Genomic DNA, 24,155 nt, shown 5'->3' with positions numbered 1-24,155 from the left:
GAACTTCTGGCCTCCAGCAATCCTCCTGCCTTGGCCTCCCAAAGTGCAGGGATTACAGGCCTGAGCCACTGTGCCTGGCTGTGTTTAAAACAATTTTTTTAAGATAATTATTTATTTTATTTAATTTATTTGAGATGCGGTCTTGCTCTATCCCCCAGGCTGGAGTGCAGTGGTGCGATCATGGCTCACTGCAGCCTTGACCTCCTGGGCTCAAGCCATCCTCCCACCTCAGCCTCCTGAGTAGCTGGGACCACAGGCATACACCACCACACCTGGCTAATTTATTTTTATTTTTTGTAAAGACAAGGTCTCCCTATGTTGCCCAGGCTGGTCTTGAACTCCTGGGCTCAAGCAATCCTCCCACCTCGGCCTCCCAAAGTGCTGAGATTATAGGCATGAGCCACCATGCCTGGCCTTCTAAGAAACTTTTATCAACATCTTTAGTTGTTTTTTGGGAGAGGGCCACCCAGGGTGTCCGTCCTGGTGTAAAGGGGTGCTGACCTAGTCTTTAGTCTTGCTGAGTATGGGCTGGAGCTTCCTCAGGGGATGCTGGAGCTAGTTCCATGCCCTTGTGTGAGATATGCAGTGGGGCAGAGGGTCCTGTTTGAGGCACTCCCAGCGGCCTGTGCGGCCTGTCCTTGTGCTATCACATGCCCAATGGGACAGGGAGGACCTGGTGGGCTGGGGTGGGCAGGGGTGGTGCCAGTGGCCTCTCTGGGTGGTGGCTCCCCACGTTGGCTCACTTCGTGGTACTCTTTGCTGATTTCCACAAAAGGGCTAGGGGACTGAGCACAGGGCTGTGCAGCCCGAGGGCAGGGCGGGGGCCCAGGCTGAGCTGAGGCCTGTCTGGCATGAACCCCCAGGAGCCCGAGAATGTCTTGGGTAGGGACCTGTGGTGTATGGGCTCCAGCCACTGCCGCAGCCCTGCTTCATCTGTAGGGAGGAAGGCCCTGCAGGTGTGGGCGGGTTTGCGCCAGCAGGACATTTGCAGGCCTGCCCCTGCCTCCCTTGAGTGGGGTGTCTGTGGACCTCTCTGCCAGTTGCACCTACCCACTGGTCCCCACACCCAGAGGAGCGCTCTGGACCCCTCTTGGGAGAGCCCTGGGGCCTGCCGAGCTGCCTCCGCGGTGGCGCATTGCAGGCAGATGCTGTTGTCGTCCATTTGTTCCCTGGGGCTTTCAGGGGTGTTTGTGGCTTCTCTGGAAGGGCTGTTAGAGTTACACAAATTGTGTCAGACTGCCTTTCATTTTTCAAAGAATGTGGCTCACTTTGACACCTGGAAGAGCAGGCAGAAGCCAAAGTTGTGCTCTGTGGATTAAGTTTCCTGTTCCTTTGCCTCCGGGAGGACAGGGCCGGGGCTGGGCCGGGGCCACCACAAGGACAGCTGGGCGCACACGGGCCTTGCGCAAGGGCGGCCTTTGCTCCACAGCCTGGGGCCAGGCAAGATAGGGGAACGTGATGATTCTCAATTAGATTAATAAAGAATAATTAGATGTCATAAATCAAGCAATCCTAGGATATTGTCATGGGAAAAATATGTAGCTAGAATTAATTAGTTTTCAAATAAAGCATTTATTTTAATTACTTGAAATGATGGAGCCCTTAATTGCTGATGCATCATTTTGGCCTGTGCGTTTTGGTTGTTGTAACAACGTGACGGGTTTGTTCCCTGCAGTTCTGGGGAAACAATAGAGGAGAACTTGATTTCATCACCTGAGAATGAGCCTTCTGCTGGTGAGGTTCTGGAAACTCCCGCCAGGCCCCAGGCAGGTGGCATGTGGGGGCCGGGCTTCAGCTGGCACCGCCCAAGGCCGCCGTGCTGTCTGTGTGTGTGCTTCTCTGTGCTGTGTGTGCACATACGTGAGTGCCTGTGCCTGAGTGTCTGAGTCTGCATGTGTGTATGTGTATGTAGGTATGAGTGTGTGCCTGTGTGTGTGCATGTGTGTGTGTGCACATATGGGTGTGTGAACATGTGTGTGTAGGCATATGTGTCCTATGTGTGGGTTTTGCATGTGTCGGTGTGCACCATGTGCATGTGTGTGTATGTGTGTGCATAGCGTGTGTCTAATGTGTGTTCGTGCCTGGACTGCACAGGGGAGCCTGTGTAGAGGTGACCTGTCAGGCTCTGCTTCCTGGACTGGAGTCATGGGAGGGACCCTCCATCCTGGACTCGGTGCTTTCCTGCTAGGTGGAGGTGCTTTTGCCGGGTCTGCATTCTTTGGCTCCTCTTGGAGCTGGGCCTTGCCTTCCTGTCCCCCTGGCTAGCTTGCCTTTCTTACCTGGCAGGCATAGCACAAGCAGGCAGTGGCTTCTGAGAACTGTCCTCCAAGCCAGCCCGCTGAGGGCAGCTGTTCCAGCCCCCGGCCTGGCTGCGTCTTCAGGAGTCTTCCCCATCACAGGCTGGAGCAGGGGCCGTGGGTCTTGGGAGCAGTGTGGGGTCCGGTCCCTCTGCCTCCCTGGAAGCCACCCTTAAGTTTGGGCATGATCAGTTGGCTTTCAGCCAAAGGTGAGAGAGGACGAAACCTCTCTCATCCCCCTCAAAACAGAAAAGGAAAAATGGGACTTGGCAGTTAGTAAAGGATATCCCAGGGAACTCCGCATTGTCTTCGGAACCCCTTGAGAGAGGCAGGGTTGGGAGGTAGAGTGGCTGCCCAAGGTCTCTCGCCAGGCAGGGTGGACCTGCGCCCTGGAGTCACTGCCCGGCCCCTCCCAGGCCTCCTGCCCTCCCCCATGCCGCCCGCTTGGGCACTGGCTGCTGTCCACCCTCCACTCTGCAGGACACCTTGGCAGGGGCATTTCTCAGGTGTTTTGAACCTTTGCCCCAGCTGGGCTGCTGCTGCCTCTCCTGAAGAGAGTAAGGAGAGGGCTGGCGTGTATTCAGAAGGGGAGAGGCAGGGCTTGGCGGTGGCAGTGCTGCTGAAGGGACACCCTGGACAGCTGCCTCCAGACATCCACAGCACTCCTGCCTCTGAACCTGCACCCCCATCCGCCTACCACCCAGCCCCTTCTGAAGAGTCCTTCCCATCTCCCCTGCCCTGGTCCTTTACTGGCCCCAGTCCCTCTGCTGGCTGTGGCTGCCGTGGGCCATCCTCCCTGCCTTGTGTGCAGGCTGCAGGTGGCTGGGCCGGGGCCTGCCCCACTGTCCCAGAGCCCAGTGGGAAAGGCCCCCTGTGACAGGCTGCCCCAGCCACCCAGTGGTCTGCTCCTGGCCTTTCCCTCTGAGCCCTTAGCCCAGCTCAGGGTCTGCAGGCAGACAGACATGGAGCTGGTCGCTTCTGGCTCCAGGGCCACCCCACAGAGCAGCCAGCTGTGGGGCTGAGGTGGAGTGCGAGGCCCTGTGGGTCTGAGTGGTTGGAAGGGCTCGGCAGGGACCCGGGAAGCCTCTCTGGGTGGGTGGTGGCCCGGCAGTCCTCCCCCACAGGCCCAGTGGTCTGGGGAACAGCTGCTCATCTGTGACCGCAGCTCTCCTAAGGAGCCGCATGGCGACTCTGCCCCAGCCACTGTGCCCTTCAGTGCTGCCACGAGGCCCTAGAGTACTTCAGGCCTCAGCGCCAGGGGCCTGGTGCAGCTCAGTGACTATTCTCTGCCTCGGTTTCCCCAAGAGTAAAAGGGGTGCTGCCGCCTTATAGGGTGGTGATAGTGGTTAGAAATTGTGGCGGGGCAGGCCTGGGGCCCAGCAGATGTGAGAGGAAGGCTCCTCCTAGCAGCCCCCGGGACCCTGTGTGCCTCTTTTCCCCTGATCCCTGAGCTGGCCATGGGCAGAGGTGGCAGCAGGGAGGAGAGAAGAAGGGAGACTGGATTTGCCAGCAGGGAGGGAGGGTGGCTCCCAAGAGAGACACTGGAGTGAGCCCTGGACAGAGGGCAGGACTCAGCCAAGCCCAGTGGCAGGACCGGCCGTCCCGGCATGCAGATGGCCAGAGTGGGAAAGCACTGGTGTGGCCGCTGGGATCTGGGGAGCCAGAGGGCACAGCCAGTGGTGGACAGGAAGCCCTGGAGGCCAGAGTGGCCGAGGAAGTGTTGGATGCCGCTGTGCCCACTCAGGGATGGCTCAGGTGGGGCCCAAGCGGGTGCACCAGTCAGGTGCAGAGGCCAACAGGCACGGTGCGAGGAGGGCTGGCATCCATGGGGCTCCCAGTTCCCCCAGCAGTGGGGGAAGGGTGAGCTCTGTGCTCTCTGCTGGGCTCACCGCCGTGCAGGGAACTGGTGCCTCTGTAGCCACAGGCCATTCATCAGTGTCTGGGGAGCAGTGGCACCTCTCCCAGGAGGGGCACAGGGCCAGGGACAATGAGCAGGGGCAGCGTCTCAAGCACCCCTGTGCCTGAGTAGCCTTCCTAGAGGGTGGGAATAGGGACGCGGTCACTCACACGCCCTCCCTTGGTGCCCAGGTAACTGCATCCTACTCAGCATGACGGCCCCCTGCCCGCCGCCACCTCCAGACCCCCAGTTTGTCCTCCGAGGCACCCAGTCACCGGTGCATGCGCTGCACTTCTGCGAAGGAGCCCAGGCTCAGGGGCGCCCGCTCCTCTTCTCAGGGTGAGTAGCTGTGGCCCCAGCCCCAGGCCACCCAGGGCCAAGTCAGGAGGTCGTGAGCTAGCAAGGAGCCCAGCACTTGTTTGAGGGTGCTGGCCAAGGGGCATGGACTGCTCGCCACCCAGGCTTGCTGACCTTTCAGCACCCACCAGCAGACACACTGTCCCTTGGGGGAGGCAGGGACACACACACACACTCTTTGTTACAGACGCAGGAGCAGGCACGACCACCCAGCGTGCATTACTGTGGCATGGCTCCCCCTACCTCCAGAGAAGCAGATCTGCCTGAGTTACCCCTAGAGGCTCCTGAGGGTCCCCCAGTCCCCTCTCTGGAAGAGGAGCGAGGAGTGCTTTGCCAGTTTGGCCCTTAGTTCATATTTAGAGCTGTTGGCTTTTCAGCTCAACCAGCCTAGATGCCCGCATCCCACAATGTGGCCTCCAGGCTGGCCCCAGAGCATTCAGCACACCCTTCTGCCCCCTGACACCCTGCTCGGCTTGTCTGAAACAGGTCTCAGAGCGGCCTGGTACACGTCTGGAGCCTGCAGACGCGGAGAGCGGTTACCACCCTGGATGGCCACGGCGGCCAGTGTGTGACCTGGCTGCAGACGCTGCCCCAGGGGCGCCAGCTCCTCAGGTGGGTCTCCAAGGTGCAGGAGCCAGGTGTGGCCTTCGGGGGAGTCAGGAACTCTCTGATGGAGGCTCTGGTGTCCCCCACTGAGGGGCAGAATGGGGTGGGGGAACCAGAAGGGGCCAGCAAAGGGTCCGCAGCAAGGGCAGGGTGTGCAGGTCCAGCCCCTTGTCGGGGGGAGGCGGGCAGGTCTGCCTCTGCATCTCCACCATCTCCACTGGACCCTTCATGCTCCAAGCTGGAGCCAGGAGGTGCCAGGTGAGGAGGCCAGAGCTCCAGGGCTGGTGACATCTGAGGTGAGCCCAGGCGCAAGTTGGTGGGAGGGCCTTCACAAGGGCACTGGGTCGTGGCTTGGGAAACTGGGCAGGGGTGAGGGCGTTTGCTGAGAGGAAGGGAATGGGATGAAGTACAGGCTCAGGGATGCAGGCAGTGGTCCCAAGGAGGGCCTCCCTGCCCACTGCCCATCCTGCCTGGGCCATGTGCCATGAGCATGGCAGGTCACACACGGTGCCGGTGGAGGCCCTAGGAGCTGGGTGTTCCGGCAGCTGAGCCCTGGCCATGTGTGTCCCTTCACTAGGTTATGACAATGCGCCTGACTCTTCCCAAGAGGACCCAGCCCCTGATGTTGTGCCACATACGGCTATGTGGCTGGCAAGATGGTGGCTGAGTGGCCAGGGGCGGGGCGCCGGGCTTGGGTGTGTAGTGCCATCCCACAGCAGTGTGCTTCTTCGTTTCTGAAGTGGGCGTGGTAGTGAGGGCCATCTCCCCACCTGGTCCCCCCTGCAGTGTCTCCTGTGGTTTCTACCCCTGCAGTCTCCTCCCTCAGGGCCCCGAGCTCACGTGTGTGTTCTGTCCCCTACGCATCACTTAGGGATTACTTGTCCAGACTGTACCCCAGCAGGAAGGGTCCACAGAGGTGGCCTGTCCCCATTGGTATTCAGACCCCACTGTTCTAGCCTGTGCTTAGCACAAGGGCAGGTTTCTGGGTGCCCCCATGGTTCACGAGGCCTTAGTCCATCCCGAGACAGTGTGACCCTACCCTCCGTGACTGCTGTGCTGTCTGGCCAGGTGCCTGCTGGGAAGAGCCTAGTGAACGTATGGCGATGGCTGTGTCCCCATTGCAGTGTCAGCCTGTGCCTTCAGCAGAGCTCGCCCTGGCCGGGGGTCCGCATTGAGCCCAGGCCCCTCCTCAGATGAGCCTCTGCCTCTATCCCATGGGCCCAGGTCCCAGTCACCACAGCCCCTCTACAACTTGGCCTCCTGTGGCCGTGGCACCATCCTCCTGCATGGGTGGCAGAGCCTCATCCTGAGGTTACCCAGCTCACAGGGCCCTGCTTCACACGCTGGTGCAGCTGCTGGGTAAGCAGGAGGTGGCGGAGGAATAAGAGGGCCTGGCAGTCCTGGTGGGGGAGACCCCACGTGCTGCGGCCTTGGAGGGCCTGCCTCTGAGTGCGGTGAAGGACAGTGGGGCTGGATGCTGGGCAGCTGGCAGCAGAGCAGGGAGGGGCAGCCCCCGAGGGTTAGCCCAGGGCTGTGTTCTGACATCGCCCCCGTGGTCTTGTGGAGGTGATGGGGCTGAGACACCAGGCCGGAGGTAGGCCAGGAAGCAGCAGGCAGGGGCAGGTGCGTGAGGGGCTTCTCTGCTTCCCATGGGGAGTGGGAGGGACAGGGCATGGTGGGACAGGGAAGGCCTGCAGGGGGCTGACAACAAGTCCTCCTTTGGGCTGCCTGGATGCTGGAGCAGGCTATTGTCCTTGATCAGAGTGACATCTGCCCCTGTGTGGGGATCGCTGCCACCAGCCCAGGAATCCTGAGCACGGGCCTGCTGCTGTCCTGGGATTTGCCTTGCGTCATATTCAGGGAACTCCGTGCCATCACCGTCACAGCCCAGAACTCCAGAAGGACAGGCCTGTTCTCCTGCTCTGGACTCGGTGCCTGGTTCATGGCACTGTGGAGTATAGTCCCTGGAGAAGGAGGCCTGTCTGGCCCCCACCAGTCTGCAAAACATGTCTGTGCTAGACTCACGCAGTGCCTACCACCTGGGAGATGGCTGCAGGTGACGAAGGCACCAGGGTTGTCCTGAAGAGCAGAGGCCCTGAGCCTGTGTGCTTGCAGAGCCCCGTGTGGTCATGCCTGCATTCTGGCCAAGCCGACCCAGATCCCTCACCACTGGTGCAGGAGGCCTCAGAGTGGGTTTGGTCTTTGATTGTCAGAGTAGACTTCATTTCTAGAACCCCACCAGGCCATGTGCATCAGGAGCTGCTGTTCGTAAGTGTCCTCCTGAGGTTTCAGCCACAATGTAGCCCTTGGTGGTCCCTTGCGTAGGTGCCTTGTGGTATCAGGCTGTCCTGCAGACAGGAGCTGTGCCAGGCCTGGTGGGCAGTCTGGGAGCTGACGTTCGAGGGCACCTCCCCTTCCTGCTGGGATGGTGCTGTAGTGGCCGCTTCCCAGGCAGAGCCAGCCACGGGTCAGGGGGTCTGTGGACGGAAACTGCAGGTGTGGAGTGCCAGGTGCGTTTGCACTGTACTAGAGCCTGTGGGCCGTCACCCGGCCTGCGCTCAGCTGTGTTTGGAAGCCAAGTCTCTCCAAGTGGCCCTTGAAGGAAGTGATGGCTTTCATGTTGATGGGAGGTGGGAGGACGCCCTCAGCCTCCCGCATGCCAAGGACACACCTGTGCCTTCGACAGCCACCTCGGCAGGGTGTTTTTTAATCTTTTTTCTTGTGAAGTATAATGTACTCACAGAAGAGTGCAAGACAAGTGTTCAGAGCATTGTATTACGGCTGAGTGAGCACCTGAGCAACCACCTTCCAGTCAAGAAGTAGAGCGCAGGGCCCATGAGCCTCTGAATCCCCGAGCTGCTGCCACCTGCTCTCCCTGGAGATAGCCCCTCATGCCCCAGGAGGTAGCCCCTCATGCCTCATTTTTGCTATATTTATGAATGTATGTCTCTGAAAAGCATAGACTATTTTGTCTGCTTTTTTCTTTGGAAGCGTGGAGACATAAGGAGCAGCATCTGTGTGTGACTTCTCTCACTCAGCTTTTATCTCCGTGAGCTCCGTGTGTTGCATGTAACTGCAGTCAGCTGTCGCTGTTTTCTTTTTCTTACTTTTTTTTTTTCTTTTTTTGAGACAAAGTCTTGCTCTGTTGCCAGGCTGGAGTGCAGTGGCATGATCTTGGCTCACTGCAACCTCTGACTCCCTGGTTCAAGTGATTCTCCTGCCTCAGCCTCCCGAGTAGCTGGGATAAGAGGCATGCGCTGTTACGCCCAGCCAATTTTTGTATTTTTAGTAGAGATGGGGTTTCACCATGTTGGCCAGGATGATCTCCTGACTTCATAATCTGCCCACCTTGGCATCCCAAAGTGCTGGGATTACAGGCATGAGCCACTGTGCCTGGCCCCTAATGGTGTCTTTAATGAACAAAGTTACTCATTTTAATGGAGTTGATTCAAGTCTGCCAGGCTTTCCCCTTATGGAGAGTGCCTTTGTGTCTTGCCGGGAGTTCCTGCACCGAGGTCCGAGAGACCTCTCTCCATGTCTCCCAGGGACTTTACTGTTGTCCCTTGTAGATCCATGGTTCAGCTGGAATTCACTACGGTGTGCAGTGAAGGCCCTGTGTTTCCATGTGGGTACCCAGCGGTCCCGCCTTCCCCCACCTCAGTGCCCCTTGGATGGGGTGGGAAGGGGGTGCCAGGCAGTCAAAGAAGCAGGGTTGAGGGGGTGGTGTAGCAGCGGCAGCCTAGGAGGCCAGGAGGTTGGTGAGGGCAGGTGGCAGGCTTGCTTGTTGGGCATGTCAGTGAACATCTCCAGGATAACAGAGGCCAGGGTTGTCCCTGCCCAGAGAGGAGAGTTACAGACACGAGAAGGGGGAAGGTGAGAAAGAACCTGTGTGTTGTGTGTGTGAGGTTTGTGTATGTAAGTTGTGTGTGTGTGAGGTGCCTGTGTGGTGTGTATGTATGTGAGGTGTGTATGAGGTGTGTGGTGTGTGTGACTGTGTGTTGTGTGCATGCGTGTGAGGCATGTGTGTGTTCCCTCGCCTGTGTGCGGAGGGGCCTGGTGGCTGGGGCACACTCTGGCAGTGAGCAGGTGGACACCCAGGTCCTGGCTTCTAAATGCCTGTGTGTCCTAAGCTGAGTGAGGGTTCCCCGGGAGATGGCAGATTCTAGGTCTGGACATCTCGCAGATGCCCACGTCAGAGGATTCTGAGCCAGCCTGCAGGGACTCCCATTAGCCTGGGCCAATTTGAGCACTAAAATAAATGATCAGAATTAGGGATGATGAGCCTTTGAAAACTATGGGTCCTGACCAGGCGATCAGGGTTGACACCCCTGATGGTGGGCAGGTCACATCGTGTGCCTCGCAGCATGACGACTGGTGTCATCTGAGGAATATGGGCCTGGGCCTCGTCCCCAGGGAAGGAAGGAGTGCAAAGACATGAGAGAGAGGCAGAGACAGGGAGAGAGAAGGGGCCATGCAGGGGGCAGAGGCAGCCGGGGCCCCGCGAGGCCCCACACAGGCCACGACGCCCCAGGATGGCTGTGGGCTGTTGGGGCTCACCCTTGGTCAGAATGCGGTGTTGACAAGGTGGAGTTCTTGGTGAGAGGCTCACCTGTGTGCACAGGGCTAGGAGGGGCTGGGAGAAGCAGGCCACTGCAGCAGGAGGCATAGGGGGTCTTCGTGCTGTTCTCACAACTGTCCTGTGAGTTCAAAACTGATTCAAAATAAAAAGTTAAGCTGAGCACAGTGGCTCACTCCTGTAATCCCAGCACTTAGGGAGGCTGAGGTGTGCTTGGGCCCAGAGTTCGAGACCAACCTGGGAAACATAGTGAAATCTTGTCTCTACAAAAAATACAAAAATTAGCTGGGTGTGGTGGCACATGCTGGTAGTCCCAGCTACTTGGGAGGCTGAAGTGGGAGGATCATCTGAGGGAGGAGTTTGAGGCTGCAGTGAGCTGTGATCACCCCACTGCACTCCATCCTGGGCAACAAATCAAGATATTGTCTCAAAGAAAAAAAATGTTAAAGTTCCTGGAAAAACAAGTCAGTCCTCCACTCCCCACAGGGCTTACATGGGTTCCCTCCATATGAGCATGGTGTGCAGCCACACCTCCCCTCCCTTGGCCCTGGCCCCTCCCCATGCTGAGGACACCCCCATCTCGGCCTCCCTGCAGTGTCATGTTGAGCCTTGCCGCCTAGCAGAGCCACGGGGGCTGTGCACGTCTTTGTGCTCCAAATGTCCAGGTACATTTTGACATCAGTTTGGCAGGTTCTCCAAAACCCCAATGGAGATTTGGACGGGACCGAGTTGCCCAGATCGGCCTTTGTGGTGCTGAATTCTCTGTGGCGTGGACACCACAACCGCAACTGCACACCGCACACCGCACGGCCCTCCTGGCAGAGCATGGGTGCATGATAATAACTGGCACCCAGACTTTGTTTCAATTTCTTCTGTTTGTCCACCAGTGACATTTCTGCTCCAGGATCCTCTGAGCTGTCACGTCTCCTTAGTCCCTTTTGGTGTGTGATCACTTATTTTTGTGACCTCAACATTTTGGTCTTTTTTTTTTTTTTGAGGCAGGGTCTTGCTTTGTCACCAAGGCTGGAGTGCAGTGGTGTGATCACAGCTCACAGCAGCCTCAATCTCCCAGGCTCAAGCAATTCTCCTACCTCAGCCCCCTGAGTAGCTGGAACTGCAGGTGCACGCCACCAAGCTTGACTAATTTAAAAAAAATTTTTTGTAGAAATGGAGTCTCACTATGTTACCCAGACTGGTCTTGAACTCCTGGGCTCGAGCAATCCTCCCACCTCCACCTTCCAGGTGTGATCCACTGCACCTAGCTGACACTTTTGAAGAGTTACTGCCCCGATGTTTTGTAGAATGCCCCTCAGGTTGGGTTTGTCTGATATTTTCTCAGGTTAAGACTGGGGTGATGGGTTTTGGGAAGAAACCCACAGAAGTGAGGTTTCTCATCCTATCATCCCGGAGTCCATGCTGAACACATGGGTCCCTGATGGCCCATGGCTTGGGGGGGACAACCCTGGTCACTGGGGCAGGAAGTGTCTGCCTGACTCCACTGTCAAGGTATAGCTTTTGCTTACTAGCTGCAGTCCACATGCAAAGGGAAAAGGAAGCTTCACCTCCTGGGGGGAGGAGAGCCAAGGATGTGTGGCCCTGTGTTAAAACCACTGCAGTAATTACTAACATCTGGGGAGTGTAGTTACAGCTACTCAGGAGGCCGAGATGGGAGGATCGTTTAAGCCGAGGAGTTTGAGACCAGCCTGGGCAACATGTTGAGACCCTTACCCTTTTGCCGCTGATTTTAGCATCCATCTGTGGACTCTGCCTGCACCTGTTGTTACTGGGGTATTCTCGTTTCCCTCATCGCTCCCAGCCATGGCAGATTTCTACTTTAACTGGAATATAGGAAGCTGGAAGGAAGGTTTATTCCTTCTTTCTGATACATAATACACATTCACTCATGAGGATGGGCTCATGCAGATTTACTTCTTTCTTTGGGCTAAAATCTAATACCACCATGATTTATTTGATTTCTCAGATTGTTCCAGCTTCAGAGTCCGTGTCCTTCTGACATCCCCGATCCTTTTTTATTTTTATTTTATTTTTTGAGACAGGGTCTCCTGGAGCACAGTCACTCGATCATGGCTCACTGCAGCTTCCACCTCCCAGGCTCAAGCAATCCTCCCACCTAAGCCTCCTGAGTAGCCGGGACTACAGGCACGCACCACCATGCCTGGCCAATTTTTGTGTCTTTTGTAGAAATAGGGGTCTCACTATTTTGCCCAGGCTGATCTGGAATTCCTGGGCTCAAGCAATCCTCCTGCCTTGGCCTCCCAAAGTGCTGGGATTATAGGTGTGAGCCACAGCACCCAGTCTTTATTTTATTTTTATTTATTTATTGAGACAGAGTCTTGCTTTGTCACCCAGGCTGGAGTGCAATGGTGCAATCTTGGCTCACCACAACCTCTGCCTCCCGGGTTCAAACAATTCTCATGCCTCAGCCTCCCAAGTAGCTGGGATTACAGGCGCGTGCCACCACACCCAGCTGATTTTTTTGTGTTTTTAGTAGAGACGGGGTTTCACCATGTTGGCCAGGCTGGTCTTGAACTCCTGACCTCTCAGGTGATCCACCTGCCTTGGCCTCCCACAGTGCTGAGTACAGGCGTTGAGCCACTGCACCCAGCCTTATTTTATTTTTGAAGCATTTCTCATTGCCTGGCACTACAGGATGCTTGAGACTCCTCTTGGTTTTCCTCCACTCCATCCCAGACTCAGCCATTTCTCCAGAGCCCTGGTTCCTGTTTTTGGAGAACAGCATAAGAAACCAAGACTTGGGTTAGGTGTGGTCATTGCTTCTAGGTGTTCTCAGTGGACAGCACCGGGAGACGCCTGGGTGCCCGCTGACCTGTGCTTACACACCCGTCTGTACTCATTTCTGTCTGTGCATCTGCTCAAACACTCGTTGCTCATATTGACTTTACAATTCTAATTCGACTCCGCCGGCCCATGTCTCCCCTGTGCCTCTTTGTCACATCTCCCTTTGGTGAGACCCCGGGCCCGTGAGCCACCACTGGTTTCCTCATCTGTTCTACCAGGTGTACACATGGAGAGGATTCAGAACTGTAACCTGCACCCCTCTGAGAAACTAATTCACCCACTGGAACAGTTTCTGCACAGTTATTTTTGTCTTTAACCTCATAAGCATCTAGTCATGAGCACTACCCCAAAATGCCTCAGGTTGGCTCCCCTCTGTTCTCCCCGTTGTCACAGTCTGCAGTCCTTCCTGGGGTCCTGGCACCCTGAGTGTTTGCTGATTTTAGGGTGCACACAGTGAAGTTTGCTCTCTGTGCTGTGCAGCACTGCAGGGTTGGTGTCCCCCACCCCGGGGCCACGCTGGACAGCCATCGGTCCACAGCCTTGATCCACTGCATGTCCTGGCCTCGGGCACTTTGGTGCTGGCTCAAGTGTCAATTCCAGAGCGGTGAGGCCCTTCCTAAGCTGAGGCTCCCGACCTGCGATGATCCAAGCTCACGGCACCCACTCTCTGGAAACATGGCCTTGCCTTCCTTCCGCTGCAGGGGCCATGGGAGCTGACACTTGTGAAGGGGAGTCTCAGGCCTGTCTCCTCTTTGTCTGGCAGTCAGGGCCGGGACCTGAAGCTGTGCCTGTGGGACCTCGCGGAGGGCAGGAGCGCTGTCGTAGACTCCGTGTGCTTGGAGAGTGTGGGCTTCTGCCGGAGCAGCATCCTGGCCGGGGGCCAGCCACGCTGGATGCTTGCCGTGCCAGGGAAGGGCAGTGACGAGGTGAGAGCCAGCCTGCCTGAGGCCCCATGTTCTCCAAACAGTTGTGCTCATCCTCTGCACTTGGTTAGGAGGCGCCTGCGCCTACCCACAGGACTCCATGGAGCCGCCCACCTGACAGCAGCTCCAGCAGCTGGGGCTGATGCACAGCCGGCTAGGCCTGGGCCTGTCCCCTTGGGGTGGCCTTGCTGATGAGCCATCCTCCCAGGGCAGTGGGAGAATCAGGAGGCGTTGGGGGAGGGGCCGGTGTTTTAGAGGCCTGGGCACCCAGCATGGTTCTGCACATGGAGGACAGTGGCGTGTGATGGCCAAGCATGGAGGCCCGAGGCCGGCAGGAACGGCAGGGGAGAGACTGCTCAGGCCCTGAGGACCTTAGACCCAAGTGGGAGGAACGCTCCGGGGCAGCTGGCAGGAGGCGGTGGGAGAGAGACCAAGTCCCTGGTGAAGTTGGAGGCCTGGGGAGGGCTGAGCCAGGGCAGCAGGGAGGGTGGTATCTCAGGGCACAGAACCAGGGCTGGGATGGGTGAGTGCAGGCACAAGGTGGTGATCACAGTCCTCACGGGAAAGGTGAACTAGGGAACACCCAGGGGGTGGGGGGATCACCAAGCAGGGAGGCCACTGTTAGGTGGAGCTTAGGCCAGAATGACCAGAGGTGTTGGTAACACAGGACTGGCCCAGCTGGACAGTGGTATCCACACCCCCAGTGGCACAGGAGGCAGGGTCTGCCAAGGGAGGGGTGCCCAAGATGTGCGGGGAGGGTGTCATAGTGGAGGAGGGTGTGGCTGGAGGCTCAGCTCTTGGGGGAGCTGAAGGGAAATCAGAGAAGAGCCTTTGAGTGGCGACTGTCCCACCTGGTGAGTGGGGCATGGTGGCCCGAGGGCGGGGCATGGGGAGGACATACCATGGAGTAGGGGGCGCACATGTGGGGGCTACTGTCCATGCCCACTGCCGAGTCCTCCCCATTCGCTGTACCCCGGCAGTCTTTGGGGCTGATACTGGGCAGGACGGCCCCCACGCACAGCTGGGCTTGGCCCCTGCCCAAGGAGAGTCGTTCTGTCTTCAGGCAGATCCAGTACAGAAATAATGAGATAGGAACAGGCATTTATTTGTTCATTGCATTTAAATAACCAATTAGGAGCTACATACACTTTTCTTGCCAATCTGCCAAAAAACCTGTTACAAGTTGTATTTATGTGAGAAAGAGGGGCGTGCTTCCTCCCCCGGGACCCAAGGTCTACAGACCCACAGGAATGCTGCAGGAGTTTGAGTCAGCTCTTCCCTTGGCCTGCTGTGCTCCATGCGCTGGTCTCAGCCACCCCCAGGCCGCCAGCCAGCACTCGGTCAGCCTGCGCTGCCCCCGGCCACACGTCCCCTGTGCTCAAGGCTGTCTAACCCTCCTCCTGGCTTTCAGCTCTCCCTGTGGGGCAGCATGTCTTTTCCCGGGGCAGCCTGTCTGGGGACCTCGCACATCCTGGGAAAACAGTTGCTTTCCACATTCCCACCTGGAATCTGTCAGACTGGGCGGGAGAAAGCCTCACTGGCCTGCACCCAGACAACGCCCAGGGAGCCGCACTCCCACCCCACTCGGCCGGCTGGGTGGCCACACTTGCCCAAACCTAACATTTTTCCTTCTGGAAACAAAAGTTGCAGTCAGGTGCCAGGCGGAAAGCTCATGGGTGTCTGTAGGAGGCTCCAAGTACAGGCGCAGGCAGGGACAGCCCCGGGCTGAGGACCCAGGCCAGGTGGACGTGGTGTGTACCTCTGGTGCTCAGGCCCAGGGCTCACCGCTCCCCTGCACCCAGGATGTGGTTCAAGGTGCTGCCACCCCTGCTCCCTCCTGCAGTGCCCAGAGTGGGGCATCAGGGCTGCCCTGGGTTCTGCCCTCACTGCACCCCTCCTCTCCCCGTCTTTTGCCCCTGCCCTCACTGGCCTGCTCAAGTCCTTTGCCCTTGATGTCCCCTCACTGTCCCCAGAGGGGTCTTTTTGAGCCCAAATTGAGACAGGCCCTCCTTGGTTGGGGACTGTGTATGGCCGTGTAGGCTGTGTAGCCAGTGCCTGCCTCCTCTGCAGCCCTCCCCACCCCACAGAGGCACAGGTGTGCTCAGGGCGGCTCCTCCTGCCCCTGGCTTAAGTCCCCTACCTCCCCACCCCATTAACTGCTGGAACTAGCCCATCCTCCTGATATAGCGACAAGAAGAACAGATCTTATTTTAAGAAATCTGGCACAGAGGAGTGCAAAAAGTAGGAAATCATAGTCCCAGCTACTCAGGAGGCCGAAGCAGGAGGAACCCAGGAATTCAAGACCAGCCTGGGCAACACAGTGAGACTCCATCTCTGCAAAAAGTTAGCTGGGCCTGGTGGCTGCACACCTGTAGTCCCAGCTACTGGGGAGGCTGAGGTGGGAGGGTTACTTGAGCTCAGGAGTTCAAGGCTGCAGTGAGCTGTGATGGCAGCAGCCTGGGTGACAGAGTGAGACTCTGACTTTAAAACAAAACAAAACTTCTCAATTTAATATGGGGAAAACAGGTCATGAAACGGGAAAAGTTCCCTTATCCCCTCCCGGGGCGTGCAATGGAAGTGTGTTTCGCTTCCTCGGTGCCCCACTGCTCAAACTTCTAGGGGAGCATACAGACAGGCAGGCTGTGAGGCTTCGACCCCACAGCAGTGTCTAGGGGTGAATGTTTACAGCTGAAGCCCCAGTGAGTGTGTGTTACAGGGTGCTCTTTTAGTTTAGCTGTCCATAGGTGGCTTGTATTAGTCAGCTCAATTAGACCCTTGCCTTATTGCAAGGACAGAGGGCTTTCAGTATCCTGGGGTTCTTGCCTTGGTGTACTGGAAGAATTGGATCACACATGGGCTTGGAGAATGAGTGCAAGGTTTTATTGAGTGGAAGTAGCTCTCAGCAGATGAGGGAGCCAGCAGGGAGAGGGTTTTCCCCTGGAGTTGGGCTGCTGGGTGGCCTGGGCTCTCCTCCAACTGCCCGGCCAGATTCCACCTCATTCCGCTCGCTGGTCGATGGCCTGCCAGCATGCCAGCCTCTGTCGGTGTGCTCTTCCACCACCGTGCTCCCCTCAACGTCCTCTCAACGTCCAGCCACTTGTGTCTCTGCTTGCTAGGGTCTTGGGGGTTTTTAAAGGCACAGAATGGGGGTGTGGTGAGCCAGGGTGGTCTTGGGAAATGCAGCATTTGGGTGCGAAGGCAGGAGTGCCTGTCCTCACCTAGGTCTATAGGGACAGGCCCAGGGGTGGAGCCCTTGCCAGGGGACTTCCCTTCCCAGCACTTCCCTGCCCCTCTCCCGTATCATTTGGAAATGTGGGGAGTGAGCCAGGCAGTGTGGTCTACACCCTCCCAGACCCTCCCCACAGCCCTGACGGTGGCTCTCACAGACCCTTCCTGAAAACAGCAAAGGGACAATGGTGGCAACACCCAATGACAGCTTGCCGCTGCTCCCTTAGCTGGGATCACAGAGGTGGCACATGGGTCATAACTCTGGTCCTTGCAGGCCGCCCTGCTGTCTCTAGCTCTTCACTCAGTGGCCATGCTGATTCTAAGAGGAGGAACCCTGTCCCGGAGTTGCTGTTACTTGCAGAAGACAAAGAACGGCTAAGCCCGCCCCAGCTTCTCCTGGGTTCTCCACGTTCTTCTGTGCCAGGCTCAGTGGCACCTCGTCTTGGTTTTTGGACATCAATGTTCCTATATTTCCATGTTGTTAGAGCTTCTCCTTGAGCGGTTTTTCCGCAAGGAATCCTTGGTGTCCACGGAGACCTCTGTTTTACCCTCCTGCTTACCATTTTGGCCGGCTTTGGAGTTCAGGCTTGACAACCTTCCCCAGAGCTCGCAGGCCTGGTCTCACCGTCACTGAGCCTCTTGGTTCCTGACTATAATCACCTCTCCCATTACTGAGTTCTTTTTTGCCCTCTTCATTATGTTGCTCTGTTTGTTCCCCGGGGGCCCCTTTCGTCAGATGGTTGGCTCCCCCTGAGGCCCCTGGTTTCTGGGCTTGATGGGCAGGAGGCTCTATTTGTGTGTGCAGGTGTGTACATGTTACCCATGCATGTGTGTGTGCATGCGTTTGTGTGGGGCCTAGATCTGTGAGCCATCCCTGGTGCTGAGTGGGGCTGAAGCCCTGTGTTGGAGGCTGAGCTCCTGGTGCTGAGTGGAGCAGAAGCCCTGCTGTCAGAGGCTAAGCTCCTGGTGCTGAGTGGAGCAGAAGCCCTGCTGGCAGAGGCTGAGCTGCTGTGGGGGCCCCTGGCAAGAGCAGCCTGCACAAGAAGCGCCGTGGCCCTGGTCCGTGTACTGGAGGTGGGCGCCTCAGCAGGTCTCTGTAGCCGGAAGGACCGGGCTGTGGGCCCAGCTCTCTGCCCTGCCCGGAGGTGACCTCAGCACACCCCCAGCATGCCTGTGGCAGATCTGGGATTCAGACTTGGGGTCCCGGGCCTGTTCTGTGTGGGTTAGTGAGGGCAGCAAGCTTCTCACCCACACAGGCAGAGGCCCCTAAGACACGATCCCTCTGCCTGGCTCAGGAGAATAGAGGGGCCAGAGACCGCTGGACCAACTGGTATGAGTTCTGCCTACTCAGAGCCCCCAGCCTCAGGGGCTTGGACTCCTTGTGTGTAAACTGGGTGATGCCCCATGTATGCCAGGCTCTGTCCAAGGTGGCTGTGCATTGATATTATTGCTGTGTTATCGGTAGCTCATTCCAAGTGGTTCCTATGTAAAACATGCACCAGGAAGGAGAAGCAGACAGAGGAGATAGAATCAGCGGGCTCTGTCAGGGGCCAGTGAGCTGCTCTCGCTCGTACCTGGGGAAATTCAGTGCTGGCTGAGCCTCCCCAGTTCCCAGAGCTAGGGCAGAGGGTGCAGGCGGACCTGGATTCCAGCAGAACCACCTGGCAGTCTGCTGCTTGTGGCCTCGGCCATCCCCTGACCTGGCTGTTCAGGAGATGTGTGACCAGCGAGCCTACACCCCACAAGCCGGCATGGCACATCTCCCAGCCCAGGTGTAGGGGGGCCCTGGCCTGTGTTCAGGGGACGTGGAATGCAGCCTTGATGCACAGGGGACACCGGGGTGTCCAGGTGGGGGAGCCAGGTTTCCCGGAGCTGCCCTCAGAGGACGCACATCACATTCATTTCTCAAGTGGGTGGCAAATCCCTAGGTGCTCCTGGGCGAGTCTTAGAACCATGGCTATGCCTGAGATCACTCACATTGGTTCGTATGTAAAGCCTACACCAGGAAGGAGAGAGAATCGGTGGGCTCTGTCAGGGGCCAGTGAACCAGCCTCCTGCTCAGCGTGCACGGTAACGTCGGGAGAGGCTGGGGCAGCTGCCAGGCGGTGACCTGGGAACAGTGAGAGCGTTTTGCAAGGGCCCATGCAGCCTAATTAGGAGCCTGGGCTCCCAGGTGCCCACGGGGAGGGGAGCAGACAGAAACTCACAGCAGCCCTGGCTAATCGCCTTAAGTGTCTCTTGTTTGTATAGCGCAGACTCGACTTGGCGACGGCCCAAATCAACTTGTTTTCTTACTGTCAGGTTCAGATTCTGGAGATGCCATCCAAGACGTCAGTGTGCGCCCTGAAGCCGAAGGCAGATGCCAAGCTGGGCATGCCCATGTGCCTGCGGCTGTGGCAGGTAAGGCCCCGCGTGCACCAGCCACGCCCTGCCGGCCACACCCACGGCCATGAGTCATGCTCCATTCAGGATCTGATTTATCGTCAAGCCACTCAGGCAACACCCCACCCCCCTGCCGCAGGGAACCTGTGCAGCTGCCTCAGTGTCCCCACGGCCCTCTGCTTCCTGCTGCTGCAAGGGGCCTCCTGTCAGCGCCCCAGGAGAGGCCTGGCTTCAGCCAGCAGCAGTGGCAGCAGGTCCTCGTCCTTTGCAAGCTCCGGTGGGCTCACCCCGCAGCTCGTGGTGCCCTCCAGTGAGCGGTGAGGAGGGGACAGTGGGGTCTGCCAGCGCCTCAGTACTTGGGCCGTGCTTAGGGCAGGGCAGGCCACGCTGACTAACTGCAGCAAGCCTGCACGGCCCCCGCTTTGCTTAGGATTGATTTTTGTTACTTCTTTGCCTCTTAGAGGCAGGAGTGGACTTAACACAATGACATTCCCTGAGGCCACATTTGGAATTTCTGATCCATGAACATTTCCTTCCTTCTCAACTGTTCTTTGTGGTTAGACAGGGTTGGAAGGCATCAGCCGGGGCACAGGTCGGGGTTGCTGGGAGGGACTCTTCTGGGCCAGCTGCCTCCATGCAGCACAGCTTCCTCGAGGCCAGTCTCCTCCCTCATCACCCTTCAGGCCAGCACTGGCTCAAGGTGTAGCTGCCCTCCTCGGGGCCGCTCATGTCCAGGGCTGCAGAGCAAGTGATCCCGTGCATTCACTTGCAAAGAGCCCCTCAGCCCTGAGCTGCCTCGGAAGCCCACGGTAAGGGGTCACCAGCAGCACTCTTCCCAGGCCCTAAGTCATGCCAGGCACCCTCCTTTTCTATTTTATTTATTTATTTATTTTTTTGCGATGGAGTCTTGCTCTGTCACCCAGGCTGGAGTGCAGTGGCGCGATCTCTGCTCACTGCAAGCTCCGCTTCCTGGGTTCACGCCATTCTCCTGCCTCAGCCTCCTGAGTAGCTGGGACTACAGGCGCCCGCCACCACGCCCGGCTAATTTTTTGTATTTTTAGTAGAGCCGGGGTTTCACCATGTCAGCCAGGATGGTCTTGATCTCCTGACCTCGTGATCCGCCCGCCTCGGCCTCCCAAAGTGCTGGGATTACAGGCGTGAGCCACCGCGCCCGGCCCAGGCACCCTCCTTTTCTGTTTGGCTCTGAGAACTGCCCTGGGCTGGGCCTTTACCGGGAGGTGACTCTGGCTCGCTGCCTCTTTGACCTCCTCATGAGAGCGAGACTGGACGGGCCTGTGCAGTTTGTGGGCATCTGCATGCCCTGCAAGGCCCACCAGGATGGGTACCCCCAGAGTCCCTGCCCCCAGCTTTTCTCTCTCTCCACGTGACCAGAAAGTGGGCGCCCCTTACTGCAGTCAGCTTCCCCCTGTGGTTTCTTGAGTGAGAAGGTTCACTTGGAATTTGGGGTCTCCCGTGGACTGATCCTGTGGTGCTGCTTCTGTGGCTGTGGCCTTTTGGGGAGAAGCCCTCACAGGAGGCAGGGTGGCTTCCGGGAGGCTCACCTGAGATGATGAAACGGCGCCAGCAGGCTCACAGCCGGGCCACAGGGACTGCAGCAGAGCCTGGGTCACTGGGCTCCATGTGCCCACACAAGGCTCCTCCAAGGGCTTGACAGGGGCTCCGCTGGGAGGAAAAACGCCCCCCAAGGCTGCAACCCCGCAGGCAGTGGGCAGGGCATCCAGGTCCTGGGGAAGGGTGTCCGAGTCTGCACGGCTCCTGTTCCACCCCTTGGGAAACGTGGGTCATTGCACAATCTTGTAAAATTCCAACAGAAAAATGCGTAGAAAGGGATGTACAAACTTGTTAAGGTAATTAATGTAGTTGACAGAGGACAAATCGTGTTTCTGTTGGTGATGGAGATCCAGCGTGAAGCATTCCGCTAAGAAAAGCCGACATTAACTCCACATGTTCCCTTTTCCATCCCCAAGCCTGAGGGTCAGGTTATAATTTATCAATCCAATTGTGGCACAGTGGCCTGACTTGCTTTTTTTTTTTTTTCTGAAACATTGAGGGTTTTCTTTTTTTGGGGGCAATCACATTTTTATTTATTTAAAATTTTTTTTAATTTTTAATTTTTAGTATATTCTTATTTTGCTCCTCTAAGCAGCTGACCTGCAACATAAGAATAATTGCTATTAATATATAAAAGGTCAGGACCTACGTCAAGCCTGAGGCAGTCACTGGCATAGCCCTCAGGGCAGGGGCCACTCCAGCCAGCCCTGCCCTGCTTCTTGGGGTATGGTGCATGGAGGGCTTCCCACAGCCCCCGACCTGCTGTGTCCCTCTGGGGGTGCCAGTCAATGGGAGGGGTGCAGAATGAGGCCTGGCCTCCAGGTCTCATCTGCGGGCAGGGAGGGGGCAGAGAAGAACAGGTCCAGGAGACTTCAGATCCTCTCCCCTGCAGAGGTCAGGCAGCATCAAGGCTGTGGGCACCGAAGTGCTCCAGCCACAAGAGGACTGCCCGGCCTGTGGTATCTGTCACTAGGGGGCTGCAGGGACCAGGGGCATAGCAGGGGCTGGCAACCACAGGGCAAGCCCCTCCAGGCCAGGTTGGCTTCTGCTCCAGCCACCCTGTGGCACCACGACAGGCGGGTCAGTCACACACACAGTCCCTGCGTTGGCCATGGCATCTGAATTCAGAGGCAGTGGCTTCACACAGGCTCTAGGCTCTGAGACTGCCAGAAGGACATCGGTGATGGGAGCAGCCCCAAGCAGTCTCAGCTCCTGCAGTGGAGGAAAGTGCCGGGGAGGAGGGTGGCACAGGCTGGGAACAGGTGCCACCACAGAGTGCTGCCTGAGGGGAGTGGGTCCAATGAGGAGAGTCTTTGGAGTCAGCTTCTGGGGTTGGCCTGCATTCCTGGTTGGGATGCAGAGTGTTCCCCGCTGCTCTCGCCTGGCCCTCACCCACTGTGAGTTCAGACACACCACTTACCAGGGGGAGGCCCTTCTAGGGAGCCAGGGCTGCCTGCAAGGAGCTTCTGTGCAGAGGGCATGGTGCCCATGTTTGGAAGGAAAGTACTGTGGGTCCCTGCACGCCTCATTTCCCAGCAGGTGATCTGAAAGGTGCCAACATGGAACTCCTCCCAGGGATAAAACAGCACACGCAGGAGCGTGGCCAGGACTTCTGCAGGGAGGGGCAGGGGGCTGAGTACACTCGGGGCCCTGGGGCAGCCCTGCCTCCCAGGGACAATGTGGACTCTGGCAGCGGGGCATGACTTGGGATGAGGCCTGGGAGGAGGTGCCCCGGGAGAAGACACACTGACCGCCACTTGCCTCCTCCTGGAGCCTCACTCTTCTCAGTTTTGTCTGTGTGAACTCTGTTATTAGAACCCAGTGGTTTTACAAGTCTTTTCCAGGGACATGTATGAGGACCACTGGACCAGCTCTGGCCTCGGGTTCACATGCCCACATCCTGCAGGGCACAGTGAGTGTCCTTCTGTCCCTGGCATGGCCATCCCCTCCAGGTCAGGGCAGTTGGCCTCGGGCTCCGGGCCTGGCTACCCCGGTTCCCATCACCAGCCTTCTGATGCAGCGAGCCCTGGTCCTTGTGGTGTCTGAGGACTCAGCATCCCTTTGTTAGGCACACGCCCTGGTGCCTTCTGGCTCCCCCAGGTCTCCTTGCTCAGCCATGCCAGGTTTCTCTGGGCTGTCATTCTTGGTGCCGGGGACTGACGGCTGTGTCCCCAGGGTGATGCGGAATCCTGCAGTGCTCTCCTCCTGCAATTATTCCAGAGGCTTAACAAACGAGGTGTCTGCCCAGGGCTTGGAGCCCTCTGACCCGCGCCCTCATTCATCACAAGAGCTCGGGCGGCTCGCACCAGGCTTCAGGGGCAGGGGCTTCGGCAGCCACGCTGACAAAGCACAGAGAGTTCATTTTTCATGGAGATGGAGCTCACGGTTTCTTCTGGCTGGCGGCTCTAGACAGGTGACCAGCCCCAGTAAGTGGTGGCCACACATCTTAGGCCTGGGGAAAGGAGGCAGGAGGACAGGTCCCTGTGCATGGGAGAAGTGGAGAGGGTCGGCAGCACTCACAGTGGCTGGTGGGTGCCCAGCATCACCCCTTTGGGCAGAACCCAGGGTGGGCACATGCAGGTTGCAGGGCTGGTGAGAAGTGGTACAGCAGTGGGAGGCCTTGGGCTTGGCTCTCTGCCCTCTGCCCCTATGTCCTTGGGGTGCCCTAAAGGCAGCCGTGCCAGTCCCATGCTGACAGCATCAGCCATCCAGGGGCTGTGTGGGAGGGCACTGGCGGTGCAGAGCTTCTGAGCTGTGGCAGCCACGTGGAAGACATGGGAAACAGCCCCAGCCAGCAGGAGGGGCAGGAATTTCCAGAGCCCCTTCTTCCCCGAAACTCACTGGAGTCAGGGTCCTTCCAGGAGCTGACTGCTCTGCTGTTCCCCACAGGCCGACTGCAGCTCCCGCCCACTCCTTCTGGCCGGCTATGAGGATGGATCGGTGGTCCTGTGGGACGTCTCTGAGCAGAAGATGTGCAGCCGCATCGCCTGCCATGAGGAGCCCGTCATGGACCTTGACTTTGACTCCCAGAAGGCCAGGGGCATCTCAGGCTCCGCGGGGAAGGCGCTGGCTGTCTGGAGCCTGGACGGGCAGCAAGCCCTGCAGGTCAGTGCGCCGGGCCCCGGGTCTCATTTATCCTGCTCTGCACTAACAGTCTGATAGGCTGAAACAATATTTAGGCATGAAGAGGAGTTGTTGCAGATCCCTGGCTAATTAATCACTTGGAGGCGGGTGCAGGGGGGCTGTCCATGGCTGGCGCAGGAAGAAGGGGGCGTGGGCGCTGGCAGACCATTCACATGGTTTGGGTTTCGCCCAGACCTCGGGTTCATGCCGTCACATCTTGTCCATCTAGAGAAAGGCACGCAGAGTCCAGGAATACTCAAACCCCTTTGTGAAAACTCAGAGGAATTTGGTCAGTAAGGAACTGATTAATCAAAAAAAAAAAAAAACCAGTGTGGAAAACTGCGAGGAGCTGCAGCCCCTGTGGTGGTCTGGAG

At 57.8% G+C, this 24,155-nt stretch overlaps 1 protein-coding gene across 3 annotated transcripts in view; it reads left to right on the top strand.

Annotated features, from left to right (window-relative positions):
• GNB1L (G protein subunit beta 1 like) overlaps nt 1–24,155 on the top strand; it is a 74,912-nt gene that overhangs the window by 29,091 nt on the left and 21,666 nt on the right. For all 3 annotated transcript variants that reach the window (XM_003814052.5, XM_034948969.3, XM_063603078.1), the window contains 5 exons: nt 4,386–4,533; nt 5,038–5,163; nt 13,317–13,479; nt 19,006–19,104; nt 23,548–23,763. In XM_003814052.5, coding sequence (XP_003814100.2) covers nt 4,406–4,533; nt 5,038–5,163; nt 13,317–13,479; nt 19,006–19,104; nt 23,548–23,763 — 732 coding nt within the window. In that variant the 5' untranslated portion in view covers nt 4,386–4,405. The remainder of the gene's footprint in view (nt 1–4,385; nt 4,534–5,037; nt 5,164–13,316; nt 13,480–19,005; nt 19,105–23,547; nt 23,764–24,155) is intronic.

Source organism: Pan paniscus, chromosome 23, assembly GCF_029289425.2.
Source record: "Pan paniscus chromosome 23, NHGRI_mPanPan1-v2.0_pri, whole genome shotgun sequence".
NCBI classification, from domain to species: domain Eukaryota; kingdom Metazoa; phylum Chordata; class Mammalia; order Primates; family Hominidae; genus Pan; species Pan paniscus.
This window is presented reverse-complemented; position numbering and strand designations above follow the sequence as displayed.